This window comes from Budorcas taxicolor, chromosome 11 (genome assembly GCF_023091745.1).
Source record: "Budorcas taxicolor isolate Tak-1 chromosome 11, Takin1.1, whole genome shotgun sequence".
Classification (NCBI taxonomy): domain Eukaryota; kingdom Metazoa; phylum Chordata; class Mammalia; order Artiodactyla; family Bovidae; genus Budorcas; species Budorcas taxicolor.
Window position 1 is genome coordinate 31,018,118 of NC_068920.1, and position 16,349 is coordinate 31,034,466.

At 38.4% G+C, this 16,349-nt stretch overlaps 1 protein-coding gene across 1 annotated transcript; it reads left to right on the plus strand.

The window, feature by feature from the left end:
- Nucleotides 1-10,329: 10,329 nt before the first annotated feature.
- Nucleotides 10,330-11,250, plus strand: LOC128056033 (olfactory receptor 2J3-like). Its single transcript, XM_052648683.1, has one exon. It carries the CDS (start codon nt 10,330-10,332, stop codon nt 11,248-11,250), a length of 921 nt encoding a protein of 306 aa, XP_052504643.1.
- Nucleotides 11,251-16,349: the final 5,099 nt, after the last annotated feature.

The following is a 16,349-nucleotide window of genomic DNA, read 5'->3' on the forward strand; positions in this document are numbered from 1 at the left end:
TGTCTGCTCAATTCATTAGCAGAAACCACTTTTTTTTTTTTGTGAGAGAGGTTGGGAAACACACTACAAACAAAAATAAGTTGGTAAACAACTTCAGAGAAGTATGGGAAAACTACAAGAATTTCAGAAATTTTATGATTAAGAATTGTTTTAGCCAGAAGTATTTTTTAATGAATAAAATTCCTTTTAATTTCACATAAATTACACCACCTTGAAAGTGAAAGTTTTAGTCACTCAGTCATGCTCAACTCTTTGTGATCCCATGGACTGAAGTCCACTAGGCTCCTCTGTCCATGGGATTTTCCAGGCAAAGATACTGGAGTGGTTTGCCCTTTCCTTTTCCAAGGGATCTTCATGACCCAGGGATGGATCCTGGGTCCCCTGCACTGCAGGCAGATTCTTTACCAACTGAGCTACCAAGGAACACCCACCTTATTTCTCTCCATATGGTTCTGATTCAAAGTTAGAGTTGATATTTCCTCTCTAAAAGGTTATTCTTTAGTATTTTCTAAGGAATTTATTCAACTAATATTTATTTAAAAAGTAACACTAATCATTGGTTTTCAGGGATTCATACACACACATTAAAGACATAATGGTAGACTTGACACAAAATAGATAGGGAATTCATTAATTACAGGGGAAGCATAGTGTCTGTTGAAGATGGTTAGCAAAAATAGCTACCTTTTTCTCTCTCCACACCCTCTGCAATGTGTGTGATTAGCTCCTTCCATGCATAAGTGATGTGTTCATATCAGTTCAGTTCAGTCGCTCAGTCGTGTCTGACTCTTTGTGACCCCATGAATCGCAGCACGCCAGGCCTCCCTGTCCATCACCAACTCCCGGAGTTCACTCAGACTCATGTCCATCGAGTCAGTGATGCCATCCAGCCATCTCATCCTCTGTCGACCCCTTCTCCTCCTTCCCCCAATCCCTCCCAGCATCAGAGTCTTTTCCAATGAGTCAACTCTTCGCATGAGGTGGCCAAAGTACTGGAGTTTCAGCTTTAGCATCATTCCTTCCAAAGAAATCCCAGGGCTGATCTTCAGAATGGACCGGTTGGATCTCCTTGCAGTCCAAGGGACTCTCAAAAGTCTTCTCCAACACCACAGTTCAAAAGCATCAATTCTTCAGCACTCAGCTTTCTTCACAGTCCAACTCACATCCATACATGATCACTAGAAAAACTGTAGCCTTGACTAGATGGACCTTTGTTGGCAAAGTAATGTCCCTGCTTTTGAATATGCTATCCAGGTTTGTCATAACTTTTCTTCCAAGGAGTAAGTGTCTTTGAATTTCATGGCTGCAGTCACCATCTGCAGTGATTTTGGAGCCCCCCAAAATAAAGTCTGCCACTGTTTCCACTGTTTCCCCATCTATTTGCCATGAAGTGATGGGATCAGATGCCATGATCTTCGTTTTCTGAATGTTGAGCTTTAAGCCAACTTTTTCACTCTCCTCTTTCACTTTCATCAAGAGGCTTTTTATTTTATTTTATATTATATATATATTTTAAATTTTACTTTATTTTACTTTACAATACTGTATTGGTTTTGCCATACATCAACATGAATCCACTCTGGGTGTACATGAGTTCCCAATCCTGAACGCCCCTCCCACCTCCCTCCCCATACCATCTCTCTGGGTCATCCCAGTGCACCAGCCCCAAGCATCCTGTATCCTGCATTGAACCTAGACTGGCAGTTCATTTCTTACATGATAGTATACATGTTTCAATGCCATTCTCCCAAATCATCCCACCTTCTCCCTCTCCCACAGAGTCCAAAAGTCTGTTCTACACATCTGTGTCTCTTTTGCTGTCTCACATACAGGGTTATCATTACCATCTTTATAAATTCCATATATATGTGTTAGTATACTGTATTGGTGTTTTTCTTTCTGGCTTACTTCACTCTGTATAATTGGCTCCAGTTTCATCCACCTAATTAGAATTGATTCAACTGTATTCTTTTTAATGGCTGAGTAATACTCCATTGTGTATATGTAGCACAGCTTTCTTATCCATTCATCTGCTGATGGACATCTAGGTTGCTTCCATTTCCTTGCTATTATAAACAGTGCTGTGATGAACATTGGGGTACATATGTCTCTTTTAATTCTGGTTTCCTTCAAGAGGCTTTTTAGTTCCTCTTCACTTTCTGCCATAAAGGTGGTGTCATCTGCATATCTGAGGTGATTGATATTTCTCCCGGCAATCTTGATTCCAGCTTGTGTTTCTTCCAGCCCAGCGTTTCTCATGATGAACTCTGCATAGAAGTTAAATAAGCAGGGTGACAATATACAGCCTTGATGTACTCCTTCTCCTATTTGGAACCAGTCTGTTGTTCCATGTCCAGTTCTAACTGTTGTTTCCTGGCCTGCTTATAGGTTTCTCAAGAGGCAGGTCAGGTGGTCTGGTATTCCCATCTCTTTCAGAATTTTCCACAGTTTCTTGTGATCCACACAGTCAAAGGCTTTGGCATAGTCAATAAAGCAGAAATAGATGTTTTCCTGGAACTCTCTTGCTTTTTCCATGATCCAGTGGATGTTGGCAATTTGGTCTCTGCCTTTTCTAAAAACAGCTTGAACGTCAGGGAGTTCACGGTTCACATATTGCTGAAGCCTGGCTTGGAGAATTTTGAGTGATGTGTTAGTGTTTCTCAAGTGTTTCCTCCCTTGACTTTTGAATTTTGACTGGTTCTGTGACTTGCTTGGCTAATAGAACGTGTGTGGTAGAAGGGATATTGTGCTGGACTTCAGAGGTGTTGCATGCTTCCACTCTCTCTCTTGGAGCCTCATGATCTTACCATGCGAATAACTTTTAACTAAAAGATAAAGCACCATATGAAAGGGGATTCATTTATCTTAGTAGAGTCATTCAGCTTCTGAATTTATAAACTAGTCCTCACTATTCAGCACCGTCATCAAAAGGCCCACTGAGATCACAGCTACCTTCTTTCTCAAGAATAGTGTTGTAAGTTTCTTCACACACTCTTATTATTGTGGTAACTTCACATACTCTTATAATTGTGGTAAAACTTTGCTGACAATGGTCCATATAGTCAAAGCTGTGGTTTTAGCAGTAGTTATGTATGGGTGTTAGAGTTAGACCATAAAAAAAGAATGAGTGCAGAAGAATTAATGCTTTTGAACTGAGGTACTGGAGAAGATTCTTAAAGTCCCTTGGACAGCAAAGAGATTGAGCCAGTTAGTCCTATAGGAAATCATCCCTGAATAGTCATTGAAAGGACTGATGCTGAAGTTCCAATATTTAGGCCACCCAATGCAAAGAGCTGATTCATTGGAAAAGACTCTGATGCTGGGAAAGATTGAGGGCAGGATGAGAAAGGAGCCACAGAGGATAAGATGGCTGGATGGCATCATTGACTCAATGGAAATGAGTTTGAGAAACCTCCATGAGATAGTGAAGGACTCTGATGCTGGGAAAGATTGAAGGCGGGAGGAGAAGGGGATGACAGAGGATGAGATGATTGGATGGCATCACCGACTCAATGGACTTGAGTTTGAATGAACTCCGGGAGTTGGTGATGGACAGGGAAGCCTGGCGTGCTGCAGTCCATGGGGTTGCAAAGAGTCGGACAGGACTGAGCAACTGAACAACAACACATACTCTTATTATTGTGGTACTTAAGTTCCTCCATACATTTGTTAAGTTTGCATTAATTTGATTGTGTGTAATAAGAAATCTCATGTTCTTGTATATGAGCTCCACAGGATCTTGGTGGTTCATTTGAAGCATGTTAATTTAGTTAAAAAATGCTCAATAAGATTATGAAAAAATTTAAAAATTGAATAACAGAGATGATGCAAAGAAGCTGAATCTACTTCAATATACTTCACTTGAAATACTCAGTGCTTTAGAGTATGAAGTTGAGAGTAATGGGAAATGAAATGACCTTTCTAACAAGAAGCAACAATTCTTTGGTTCAGTAATACTAAGGTTTTAGAAATGAAGTGTGCTGAAGTTTACTCCATCCAGGTCAGAAGTCTTGTAAAAAATGCTCTGTGAATTTCAGTTCAGTTCTTCTATGTCCAGGTTATTCACTGGGAGCTTCTTATCGGAGTGATAGTGAATTTCTACAAATCACTTGTCTGCATAGAGGTCGTGCTGTGCTTGGCAATAGTCTCCAGTGCCCTTCAGAAACTTCATAAACGTGTGATGAAGAACACCACAGAACTGAGGAATATGTCTCCTCACTAAAGACTGTGGCCTAATTATCCATCCTGTCCCCAAGTGGTGGTGACACAGGTGGTGGCGGTGGCAGGGCAGGGGAGGAGGGTTGTTGTCACAAGGTGGTGGTAGATTTTTTGGCTTTGACAAGGGTTTTGGACTCCACCCTACAGTGAGCAGCACCGAGAAGCTAATTTTTTGAAATTCTGTTTTCTTTTTGCTAGTCTCACTTGGTGATTTTATTTTATTTTTAAAAATATTTTATTATTATTATTATTTTTACTTTACAATATTGTATTGGTTTTGCCATACATCAACATGAATCCGCCACGGGTGTACATGTGTTCCCAATCCTGAACCCCCCTCCCACCTCCCTCCCCATACCATCTCTCTGGGTCATCCCAGTGCACTAGCCCTAAGCATCCTGTTTCCTGCATTGAACCTAGACTGGCAATTCGTTTCTTATATGATATTATACATGCTTCAATGCCATTCTCCTCAATCATCCCACCCTCTCCCTCTCCCACAGAGTCCAAAGACTGTTCTATACATCTGTGTCTCTTTAGTGTCTTGCATACAGGGTTATCGTTACCATCTTTCTAAATTCCATATATATGCGTTAGTATACTGTATTGGTGTTTTTCTTTCTGGCTTACTTCACTCTGTATAATTGGCTTCAGTTTCATCCACCTAATTAAAACTGATTCAAATGTATTCTTTTTAATGGCTGAGTAATACTCCATTGTGTATATGTACCATGGCTTTCTTATCCATTCATCTGCAGATGGACATTTAGGTTGTTTCCATGTCCTGGCTATTATAAACAGTGCTGTGATGAACATTGGGGTACACGTGTCTCTTTCACTTCTGGTTTCCTTGGTGTGTATGCCCAGCAGTGGGATAGCTGGGTCATAAGGCAGTTCTATTTCCAGTTTTTTAAGGAATGTCCACACTGTTCTCCATAGTGGCTGTACTAGTTTGCATTCCCACCAACAGTGTAAGAGGGTTCCCTTTTCTCCACACCCTCTCCAGCATTTATTGCTTGTAGACTTTTGGATCGCAGCCATTCTGACTGGCGTGAAATGGTACCTCATTGTGGTCTTGATTTGCATTTCTCTGATCATGAGTGATGTTAAGCATCTTTTCATGTGTTTGTTAGCAATCTGTATGTCTTCTTTGGAGAAATGTCTATTTAGTTCTTTGGCCCATTTTTTTGATTGGGTCGTTTATTTTTCTAGAATTGAGCTGCAGGTGTTGCTTGTGTATTTTTGAGATTAATTCTTTGTCCATTGCTTCATTTTCTATTATTTTCTCCCATTCCAAAGGCTGTCTTTTCACCTTGCTTATAGTTTCCTTCGTTGTGCAGAAGCTTTTAAGTTTAATTAGGTCCCATTTGTTTATTTTTGCTTTTATTTCCAGTATTCTGAGAGGTGGGTCATAGAGGATCCTGCTGTGATGTATGTTGGAGAGTGTTTTGCCTATGTTCTCCTCTAGGAGTTTTATAGTTTCTGGTCTTACATTTAGATCTTTAATCCATTTTGAGTTTATTTTTGTGTATGGTGTTAGAAAGTGTTCTAGTTTCATTCTTTTACAAGTGGTTGACCAGTTTTCCCAGCACCACTTTTTAAAGAGATTGTCTTTAATCCACTGTATATTCTTGCCTCCTTTGTAGAAGATAAGGTGTCCATAGGTGCGTGGATTTATCTCTGGGCTTTCTATTTTGTTCCATTGATCTGTATTTCTGTCTTTGAGAAGATGCAAGAAAGGTTTAACAAGGACCTAGAAGAAATAAAAAAGAGTCAATATATGATGAATAATGCAATAAATGAGATCAAAAGCACTCTGGAGGCAACAAATAGTAGAATAACGGAGGCAGAAGATAGGATTAGTGAAGTAGAAGATAGAATGGTAGAAATAAATGAATCAGAGAAGAAAAAAGTAAAACGAATTAAAAGAAATGAGGACAATCTCAGAGACCTCCAGGACAATATTAAACGCTCCAACATTCGAGTCCCAGAAGAAGAAGACAAAAAGAAAGACCATGAGAAAATACTTGAGGAGATAATAGTTGAAAACTTCCCTAAAATGGGGAAGGAAATAATCACCCAAGTCCAAGAAACACAGAGTCCCAAATAGGATAAACCCAAGGCAAAACACCCCAAGACACATATTAATCAAATTAACAAAGATCAAACACAAAGAACAAATATTAAAAGCAGCAAGGGAAAAACAAATAACACACAAGGGGATTCCCATAAGGATAACAGCTGATCTTTCAATAGAAACTCTTCAGGCCGGGAGGAATGGCAAGACATACTTAAAGTGATGAAAGAAAATAACCTACAGCCCAGATTACTGTACCCAGCAAGGATCTCATTCAAATATGAAGGAGAAATCAAAAACTTTACAGACAAGCAAAAGCTGAGAGAATTCAGTACCACCAAACCAGCTCTCCAACAAATGCTAAAGGATACTCTCTAGACAGAAAACACAAAAAGGGTGTATAAACCCGAACCCAAAACAATAAAGTAAATGGCAATGGGATCATACTTATCAATAATTACCTTAAACGTAAATGGGTTGAATGCCCCAACCAAAAGACAAAGACTGGCTGAATGGATACAAAAACAAGACCCCTATATATGTTATCTACAAAAGACCCACTTCAAAACAAGGGACACATACAGACTGAAAGTGAAGGGCTGGAAAAAGATATTCCATGCAAATGGAGACCAAAAGAAAGCAGGAGTAGCAATACTCATATCAGATAAAATAGACTTTAAAACAAAGGCTGTGAAAAGAGACAAAGAAGGACACTTCTGTTGGTGATTTTAAAGTAATCCTTCAAATCCCTTATGTATTTTTCTCTATCACCTAGTCTGCTGTTCATTCCTTCTGCTGCTGCTGCTACTGTCACTTTCTTTCATTCCTTCTAGTGTGTTTTAAATTTTAGTTATTGCATGCTACAGTTCAGACTTATTCTTTTAAAATTTTCTATTTTCTTGGTAAAATTCTTATAGTTTTCATCTGTTCTTTTCATCCATTTTTCATCTTGCACTTTCCATTTATTCAGTTAGCATTCTTATCACTACTGCTTTCAACTTTTTTTGTTGTTGTTCAGTTGCTTAGTCGTGTCTGACTCTTTGTGACCACATGGACAACAGCAAGGCATTGTCCTGTCCTTTACCGTATCCCAGAGCTTGCTCAAACTCATGTCCATTGAGTTGGTGATGCCATACAACCGTCTCATCCTCTCTCGTCCCCTTTTCCTCCTGCCTTCAATCTTTCCCAGCATCAGGGTCTTTTCTAATGAGTCGGCTCTTCACATCAGGTGGCCAAAGTATTGGAGCTTCAGCTTCAGCCTCAGTCCTTTGAATGAGTATTCAGGGTTGATTTCCTTTAGGTTTGACTAGTTTGATCTCCTTGCAGTCCAAGGGACTCTCAAGAGTCTTCTCCAACACCACAGTTCAGAAGCATCAGTTCTTCAGTGCTCAGCCTTCTTTATGGTTCAACTCTCACATCCATACATGACTATGGGAAGAACCTTAGCTTTGACTAGACGGACCTTTGTTTGCAGTAACATCTCGGCTTTTTAATATGCTGTCTATGTTGGTTATAGCTTTTCTTCCAAGAAGCAAGCATCTTTAATTTCATGGCTGCAGTCACCATCTGCAGTGATTTAGGAGCCCAAGAAAATAAAGCTTGTCACTGTTTCCAATGTTTCCCCATCTATTTGCCATGAAGTGATGGGACCAGTTGCCATTATCTTAGTTTTTTGAATGTTGAGTTTTAAGCCAACTTTTTCACTCTCCTCTTTCACTTTCATCAAGAGGCTCTTTAGTTCCCTTTGACTTTCTGCCATAAGGGTGGTGTCATCTGCATAGCTGAGGTTATTCAATTCTTTAGTAAATTGTTTAATTCATCTCATTAGATTTTTTTTTTTTTCAGGAGTGTTCTCTTGATTTTTCAACTGAGAAAAGTTACTCTGTCTTCTCATTTTGCTTAACTTCCTCTGTTTTTATGAAATTCAGTGAAACATTTACCACTGGCAAGCTTGAAATAATATGCAGATCTGGGAGTGTCCCTGTACAGTTCGTGCGGGTGCAGTGGCTTTGGGGGAAAAGCTGAGTTTGATTTGAATACAAGACAGATATTTCTTCAGAGTGTGCTGGCAAGTACCAACTGGTTAGGAGGTGGGGTTAGAGATGAAGGGGCTAGGGCCAGAGCCAGGTGTGAGCCAAGACATCCTCTCTGCTCAATTGCTGTCACCACCCTTTTTAGGGCAAGGGTGGGTCCCACATTGCTGGAACAGAAGCCCTGAGGGTTGCATTAGTTGGCTCCATTCCCTTGTAGTGTGTGCTCTTCTCCTTTCCAGCACTGGCCCCCTCAGCCCCAGTGGGGAGCAGTGCTGGAGTAAGAGAGGCTGGGGATGTTTATTTGGCGATAGTCATTGTATTGGGTGTGGTGGTCTCGCTGCCATCAGAGACTTGTTCTGCTCATGATGTGCTGCCTGTGTAAGTGCCAATAATGGCTGCCCCCTCCCTGCTCAGAGGCCATTTGATTTTTCAGCTGCCGCAGCATTCCACACTGAGCTTTCCCTCGGTCATGGCAGCCCTCCTTCCAGTGTGGAGCTGTGAGTGTTTGCTCAGCTCAGAGGGGGACATGCACAAGGGCAGTCCAGGGAAACAAGTCAGCTAACTGAGTGGTTTCAATTGGTCCTTTCCACCCTGCTTTGGGAGAAAGCAGGAAACTGTTCTAACCTAGCACAACTCCTTGAAGGGCATTAATTGCTCCTTTGGGATTTATACTCCCAGTGGCCTCAGTCAAGGAAGACAAAACACAGTATTCTTTTGTTTCCATAAGGGCTCTGTTTGCTCTAGGAAAAGCGGTCCATTCCCTGACACAGTATATGCTCCAACTAGTTCCTCCTTCCAGCTAAAATGAGATCTTTTTGGTAGACTCAGGATCCTTTCTTGTGTTGTAATGATAATCATAGTTATTTTCAGACTCTGCCTTCCTGTATTGATGTAGTAGATTAGAATACATGGTGTAGGCAGACATTTATGTTGGTGATTTCAAAGAGATCATTTGCCCACAGATAAAGAGGCATAGATTAGGCAGACAAATACAGGGAATCCTCCATAATGTTGTATTTCAAAAATAGAGAAGAGATATTTCATTCTACAGCCTATGAAAGCAACCTTTGATGAGGTCTTTATTTTCCTTTCTTACTGTAAGTAGAAATTTAATGCTAAATTTCCTACCAGTTTTCTACTTACGTCTATTTTTGGTCTCATATCTTATTTTAACTTCTATAAGAATGCTGAAGGATGGGTCATGCAGCAGATAAATATATCTCAGAGCTGCTACTGTTTAAAATTAATGTATTATGTTATTTATGCAACTGTGTAAGGAAGAAGAAAATTATATGTGCATCAGAAGAAGCAACAAAATCATGTGGGTTTATATTTCTCATGGTATACTGTCTCATTCTAAAGAAACTTTTTAAAATCTTGAAATTTTCCTATTACCCCTCAAATGGCAGTGATCTCTAAGTGATGTATCTTTGTAATTCACTCTTTGACCATTGATTGCTATTTTTTGATTCAGCCACAGTTAACTTCATCATCCAGTGGACTCAACCACACCCTCTTTGACGAGGTCTGAACTGCAGCCTTGAGCAGGAAGTGCCTCTTTCCAAGCTTGTCCTTCCTTGGATACTGTCCCTTGGCCCAAGACATTATTTAGAGTTCTAACTACATTTTTTTAAATAGTTCCTCTCCTTTTATAGCTCAATAATTCTTTATAATAAATCTTATGTTTAATTACACAGTTTCTTTTAGGCAATGTGCTGATTATCCTCCATGGTTTCTGAGCTGTAGACAGAGTTTTAAAGCCTGAATCAGACTTACAAGTGTGAGGCCAACTGTTTTTAACGTGCCTGCTGAAATTCAAGTATTTGTCTACTGCTAATATCTTTTTCAGGAGTTGCACTTATAAAACACAAGCAATTAAAAGACCCCAAAGAGGTAACTACAGGTGGCTCTGATGTGATTTTTTTTTTTGCTCTTGCAGTATTTCTTTACATTTCTAGTGTATATATGATACTTGCCTCAGATAACAAGTAATGAACGACCATGAAAAAAATGAATGCAACCTCTGAAGGCTACTTTGTTCTACTGGGTTTTTCTAATTGGCCTCATCTGGAAGTAGTTCTTTCTGTGGTTGTCTTGGTGTTCTACCTGATGACACTGACAGGCAACCTGTTCATCATTATCTTGTCATACCTGGATTCCCATCTCCACACTCCCATGTACTTCTTCCTCTCAAACCTCTCTTTTCTGGATCTCTGCTACACCACCAGCTTCATCCCTCAGTTGCTGGTCAACCTCTGGGGTCCAGGAAAAACCATCTCTTACACTGGTTGCATGATTCAACTTTATTTTGTCCTTGCATTGGGATGCACAGAATGTGTGCTACTGATGGTGATGTCCTATGACCGTTATGCTGCTGTGTGTAGACCCTTGCATTATACTGTCCTCATGCACCCTCGTTTCTGCCACCTGTTGGCTGTGGCTTGTTGGGTAAGTGGCTTTACCAACTCAGCACTTCATTCCTTCTTTACATTTTTGGTACCCCTGTGTGGTCATCGCCAAGTGGACCATTTCTTCTGTGAAGTTCCAGCACTGCTTCGACTGTCATGTGCTGATACCCGTGTTAATGAGCTGTCCCTCATGGTCACGAGCTCCATTTTTGTTCTGGTACCTCTCATCCTCATTCTCAGCTCCTATGGTGCCATTGCCTGGGCAGTGCTGAGGATGCAGTCAACAAGTGGACTCCAGAAAGTCTTTGGGACGTGTGGCACCCATCTTATGGTCGTATCCCTCTTTTACATCCCAGTCATGTGCATATACCTCCAGCCACCATCAGGAAATTCTCAAGATCAAGGCAAGTTCATTGCCCTCTTTTATACTGTTGTCACACCTAGCCTCAACCCTCTAATCTACACCCTCAGAAACAAAGATGTAAGAGGGGCTGTAAAGAGATTAATGGGGTGAGGATGTCTGTTATACTGGTGACATGAATGGTAAAATGGAATATCTCTTCACCAATGGTTTTTCCAGTCATCCACTCATCAGTCTTTCTTTCATTCACTCAGTTAGCACTTAATGAGTGTGTACACTCACAAGGTCACAAAGTTCGTGGTAATAGATATGAATTAGACACAGTCTGTCTAAATACTAATCATTCTTTAGTGGTAATGACAGCCATGTAAAAATGGACCAAACATGAATATTAAGTTTTTAGTGCACAAACCTAATAAAAGTATAATTTTCTTAATTGAAAATGAAGCATAGAATTTATTATAAAAATTGATAAAATTCAGATAAAATTCCTTTACAAAAACCTAGAATATGTTGTTTAATTTCTTGCTTTGTAGGCAGAATTGTTATACAATTTGTCTTCCATCTTTGGTCTAATGAAAGACATTTTGAAACACTTTAAATATTTTCTCCAACATTGTTATTCTTTTTTTGAATGCTAGTTAATATTGAGAGGAGTTTTGGTCTGCATTCTATAATATCTCATTATCACTAGCAACAAAGTGACTTGCATGAGTTGTAACAAGAAGTGCTCTCAGTTATGCAACAGAAGTAAGCATTTCCTATTTCTCTTTTTTTCAAGTCAGTGAGAAGTGGAAAGGAAGTGGAAATAAGTTTAAAGCTGTGCTATACAGCTCATAAAGTAATGGTCATCATAGGCTAGGTATTGTTAGGTGAAATAAGTGTTTGTAGCATCTGCATAACCCAAGAAGCAGTAAATAATATCCAAAGTGACCAAGTGCTAGACTCTGAAAAATGTATTGATGAATCCAATGGGTATTTGAAGGAATTACTTGAAAATATATGGGAAAAATTTTATGATAAAAGCTTTATGAAAATGGCAGTTTTTTTCTTTTTTAAGCTCCATCTGATTTGATTATTTGTGGTTAGAAAGTTCTTATGAAAATTAGCATGTATTTTTCAAATAAATAAATAAATGCACATTTAATTTAAGTAATAGTGTTGTTTCCTATATTATTGATACCATCTCCATCTGAAATAAGTGTACTATGTATATAACACTTCAAACTGCACCATATTGAGCTAAAAAATGGAATAAGGAATAAAGTAAAATCTTGGCAACACCTGAGTTTTGTATGGTTCTTAAATGTCTGTTTTAGTTTTGCTGCTGCTAAGTCGCTTCAGTCATGTCCGACTCTGTGCAACCCCATAGATGGCAGCCCACCAAGCTCCCCTGTCCCTAGGATTCTCCAGGCAAGAACACTGGAGTGGATTGCCATTTCGTTCTCCAATGCAGGAAAGTGAAAAGTGAAAGTGAAGTCACTCAGTCATGTCCGACTCTTCACGACCCCATGGACTGCAGCCCACCAGTCTCCTCCGTCCATGGGATTTTCCAGGTAAGAGTACTGGAATGGGTTACCATTGCCTTCTCCAAATGAAAGACTAGTTTTAGTTTTGGGCGCCTCTAAAGTTTAGTTTAGATATGATTGATTCAAGCCCTTTCCCCTAAATTATTAAAAAGAAAAACATCCCACATCTTCCTTTCAGTTTCTTGAGTGGCTCTCATGTACGTTGATTCTGATGTCTTTGCCTTTGTGTGTCTGTGAGTTTTTTCTCTAACTAGCCATAAACAATACTAGGGGGTATATACATTTGTCCTTAAACTACTTTCCAAGAAATGAAGAACCAAGAATCATGTCTATAAAATAACTTTTAGTAAATCATTGGGGCCACACAAAAGAACTATCACAGAAAAAAAATCTTTTAAGAATTTAAAAGACATAGTTCAGTTCTTTGAACCACCTTGTACTTATGGAATTCTTATTGTTTGGTATACCTGATACGGTACCAGAGTATCTCACTATCTAACTTGAAAAAGCTTTGAAATTTCCCATTTCTTCTATTCCTTTTATGCTTGAAAAACAAAGAAATATCTTTTTGTACGTGTAAACTATTTTTCTTGAAATGTATAAATTTAGTGTTTATGACTTTGAATCCTAGCCATGTTGCTCTAATATTTATTTGTAATCTAAAATAAAGATTACTTTCAAAAAGCTATTATTTTTGTTGCTTGTATTTTCATACTTCTTACATGGAAATTTTTTTTTTTATCACAGGCAGGATATAAGTGTTTTTTGTTTTTTTTTTCTCACTTTCTAGATGAGAAAACTGAAGAGTAGATATGAGACTTACCTAAGCTTAAGCAACTTGTATATGACAAATCAGGTAATGACAATAGATTTTTACCTGAGTTCTCTTGTTATGGTCAACAACAGCTAGGAGATCTGAGACTCTATCATTGCCAACCCTAAGCCTCCAACCAATATTTGGTAAATTGACATTTACACAGCCCACGTGAATTTGGGTCACAGGCAACTTTACTGAAGAACTGACGATGAAAGCATTTTCCCTGGTAAAAATGGAAGCTAAATGTGCTGAAGAATCATCTTCTTTTATCTTAAAGAAAGATTCCTCCTCTTCAGGACAATATCTCCCAATCTTTGCCCACTTCTCATACTGATTCCAGTGCAGCATATTCCCTGAACACATCCTCAATTATTTGTTCTTAGTGTATCTCAGCAGTGCAGGCATATTGTCACGAATATGCCATCAGTAATAGAAACTAGCTCTAGCTTCCAGTTAAGATTCACTCATTCTCTACTATTTTATTAGCCTCATTGCCATACATTGTATTCTTTTTACAAATATGAAGCTGAAAGGTCACTGGTTATCATATGCTATGACAACATCAAGTGGTTTCAAGCATAATAAAGTTTCAAATACAAATACACCACATTCGAATTACAATTCAACAGCAATAAAACTTACAGAAAAGAAAATAGTACAGATTTAGACCTCCACCAGATTTCATAGGGTTAATGTTTTACCATGGATGCTTTGCCATTCTGTCTATAATTATATAATGTTAATATGAATTTAAATATTTTTCTGAAATAGTGTATATGCACACCCATCCCTGACTGTTCCTGAGAGTATTTCCTAAAGTGAAGATCTAATTCAGGATAACAAATTAGATTTAGGTGTTATGTCTCTTAGTGTCCTTTAATCTGAAACCATTTTTCAGTTTTTCTTTGCATTTAATAGCTAAATATTTCTGAAGAGTATAGGACATTTATTTTATACAATGTTTTTCAATTTATATTTGCCTAGTGTGTATGCAGAATTAGAATTTTCCTTTTTGACAATGAGACTCCACAAAACTGATATTGTGTCCACCCCAGCTGCATCTTATTAGAAGGAACCTGGTATTTACTTATTCTATTACTGATGATATGAACTTTGAACACTTGGATAACACGGTGTCTTTTAGGCTTCTTTACCATAAAGTTACTATGTTTATTTGGTAATTCACAAGAACCTGGTGGGGAGAAGGTCAAAATTAGGTGGAATTCCAATTTCCTTTAATTTTCATCCATAATTTTTATTTATTTATATTTTATTTTCCTCTGGCTTTATTGAGGTATCATTGACATACAACATGTTCAAGCTTCAGGTGTACATTCTGATGATTTATACATGTATATATTGCAGATATTTACCTAAAACTAGTTAACCCATCTGTTCTCCCATTTACTATACATTTATTTATTTTTTTGTAGTGAGAATATTTAAGATATACTCTTTTAGTAAATTTGAAGTATATAATACAGTAGGTGGCACTAGTGGTAAAGAACCTGCCTGGCAATGCAGGAAACTTAGACTAGTGTTTGATTACTGGATGGAGAAGATCCCCTGGAGAAGGGCATGGTTCCCCACTCCAGTTTTCTTGCCTGGAGAATTCCACAGACAGAGGAGCCTGGTGGGCTACAGTCCCTGGAGTCGCAAAGACTGAAGCGACTTAACATGCACATATTGTTATAGTCACCATGTGTAAATTAAATCCCCAGAAAGTATTTTAGTGCTGAGAATTTGTACTCTTTAACCAACATTTTCTGTTTCTCCCAATCTCAGCCCCTAGTAACCGTCCTTTTACTAGCTATTTTTCTGTTTGCCTCTTTTTCTTTTTTTAAATTTCACATAAAAGTGAAAACATACAGTACTTTTGTTTGTCTTTCTAATTTATTTTACTTAGCATAACGCCCTCAAGTTTTATCTATATTTTTGCACAAGGCAAGATTTTCTTCTTTCTCAAGGTTGAAGGATATTTCACTGTATGTAAAATATTATTTATCCATTCATCTTTTGATAGATTTTTAGGTTGTTTCCATGTCTTAACTATTGTGAATAAAGCTGCTCTCTCTGTTTTTCTGTGCTAATCTTGCTAAAGGTTTCTCAGGTTTATCTTTCAAATAAACCAACTCTTAGTTTTGTTGGTCTTTTCTATTGCTTTTCTCTATCATTTATTTCTGCTCTTCATTATTTTCTTTCTTGTTTCTAACTTTGGGCTTAGTTTATTTCTTTTTCTAGTTAATCGAGATAAAGATAGATTGCTTTTTGTAATTTTTTTCTTTTTATCTTTATAAACTTGCCTATTAGAATTGCTTTTACTGCATCTTGCAAGTTTTGGTATTTAGTATTTCCATCTTCATTTGTCTTAAGATATTTTTTGATTTCCTCCCCCCCTTTTTTTTGACCAATGGTTGTTCAGGAGTGTGTTGTTTAGTTTCCATTTGCTTGTAATTTTCCAATTGTCATCCTGTAATTGACATCTAATTTCTTATGTTTCTGGTAAGAAAAGATACTTGATATGGTCGTGGGAGCTGAATGAACTTGATGCCATGGGTGTTGGTTGGTGACCTGCTTGATTGGGAGCCTGGTTTCACAGGACCTCTTTAGGATCTTGGAGCAAATGAAGCTTCCTCTAGCCAAGGGAAACTTCTGGGGTCACTGAGCTACTTGTGACTACTGGAGGCGACTGTCACTCAGGTGGTCAGGAAGCTTAGGTTTGCAGGACTCTCTGAGAGCCTGAAGCCATCACCTACTGGTCTTATTATCAAGCATCCTTTATTAATTCTTCCAAGAAACAGTGATTGTTATTTTGCACAAAATGGTGATTTTTAAAGTTCATTTATTCTTGTGCAGAAAAGGGAACATTTGTGTACTGTTGCAGAGATTGTAAATTGATGCAGTCA

Excerpts from the sequence above, each read along its gene's own strand:
- LOC128056033 (XM_052648683.1), top strand. The coding sequence starts at position 10,330 with ATGAAAAAAATGAATGCAACCTCTGAAGGCTACTTTGTTCTACTGGGT.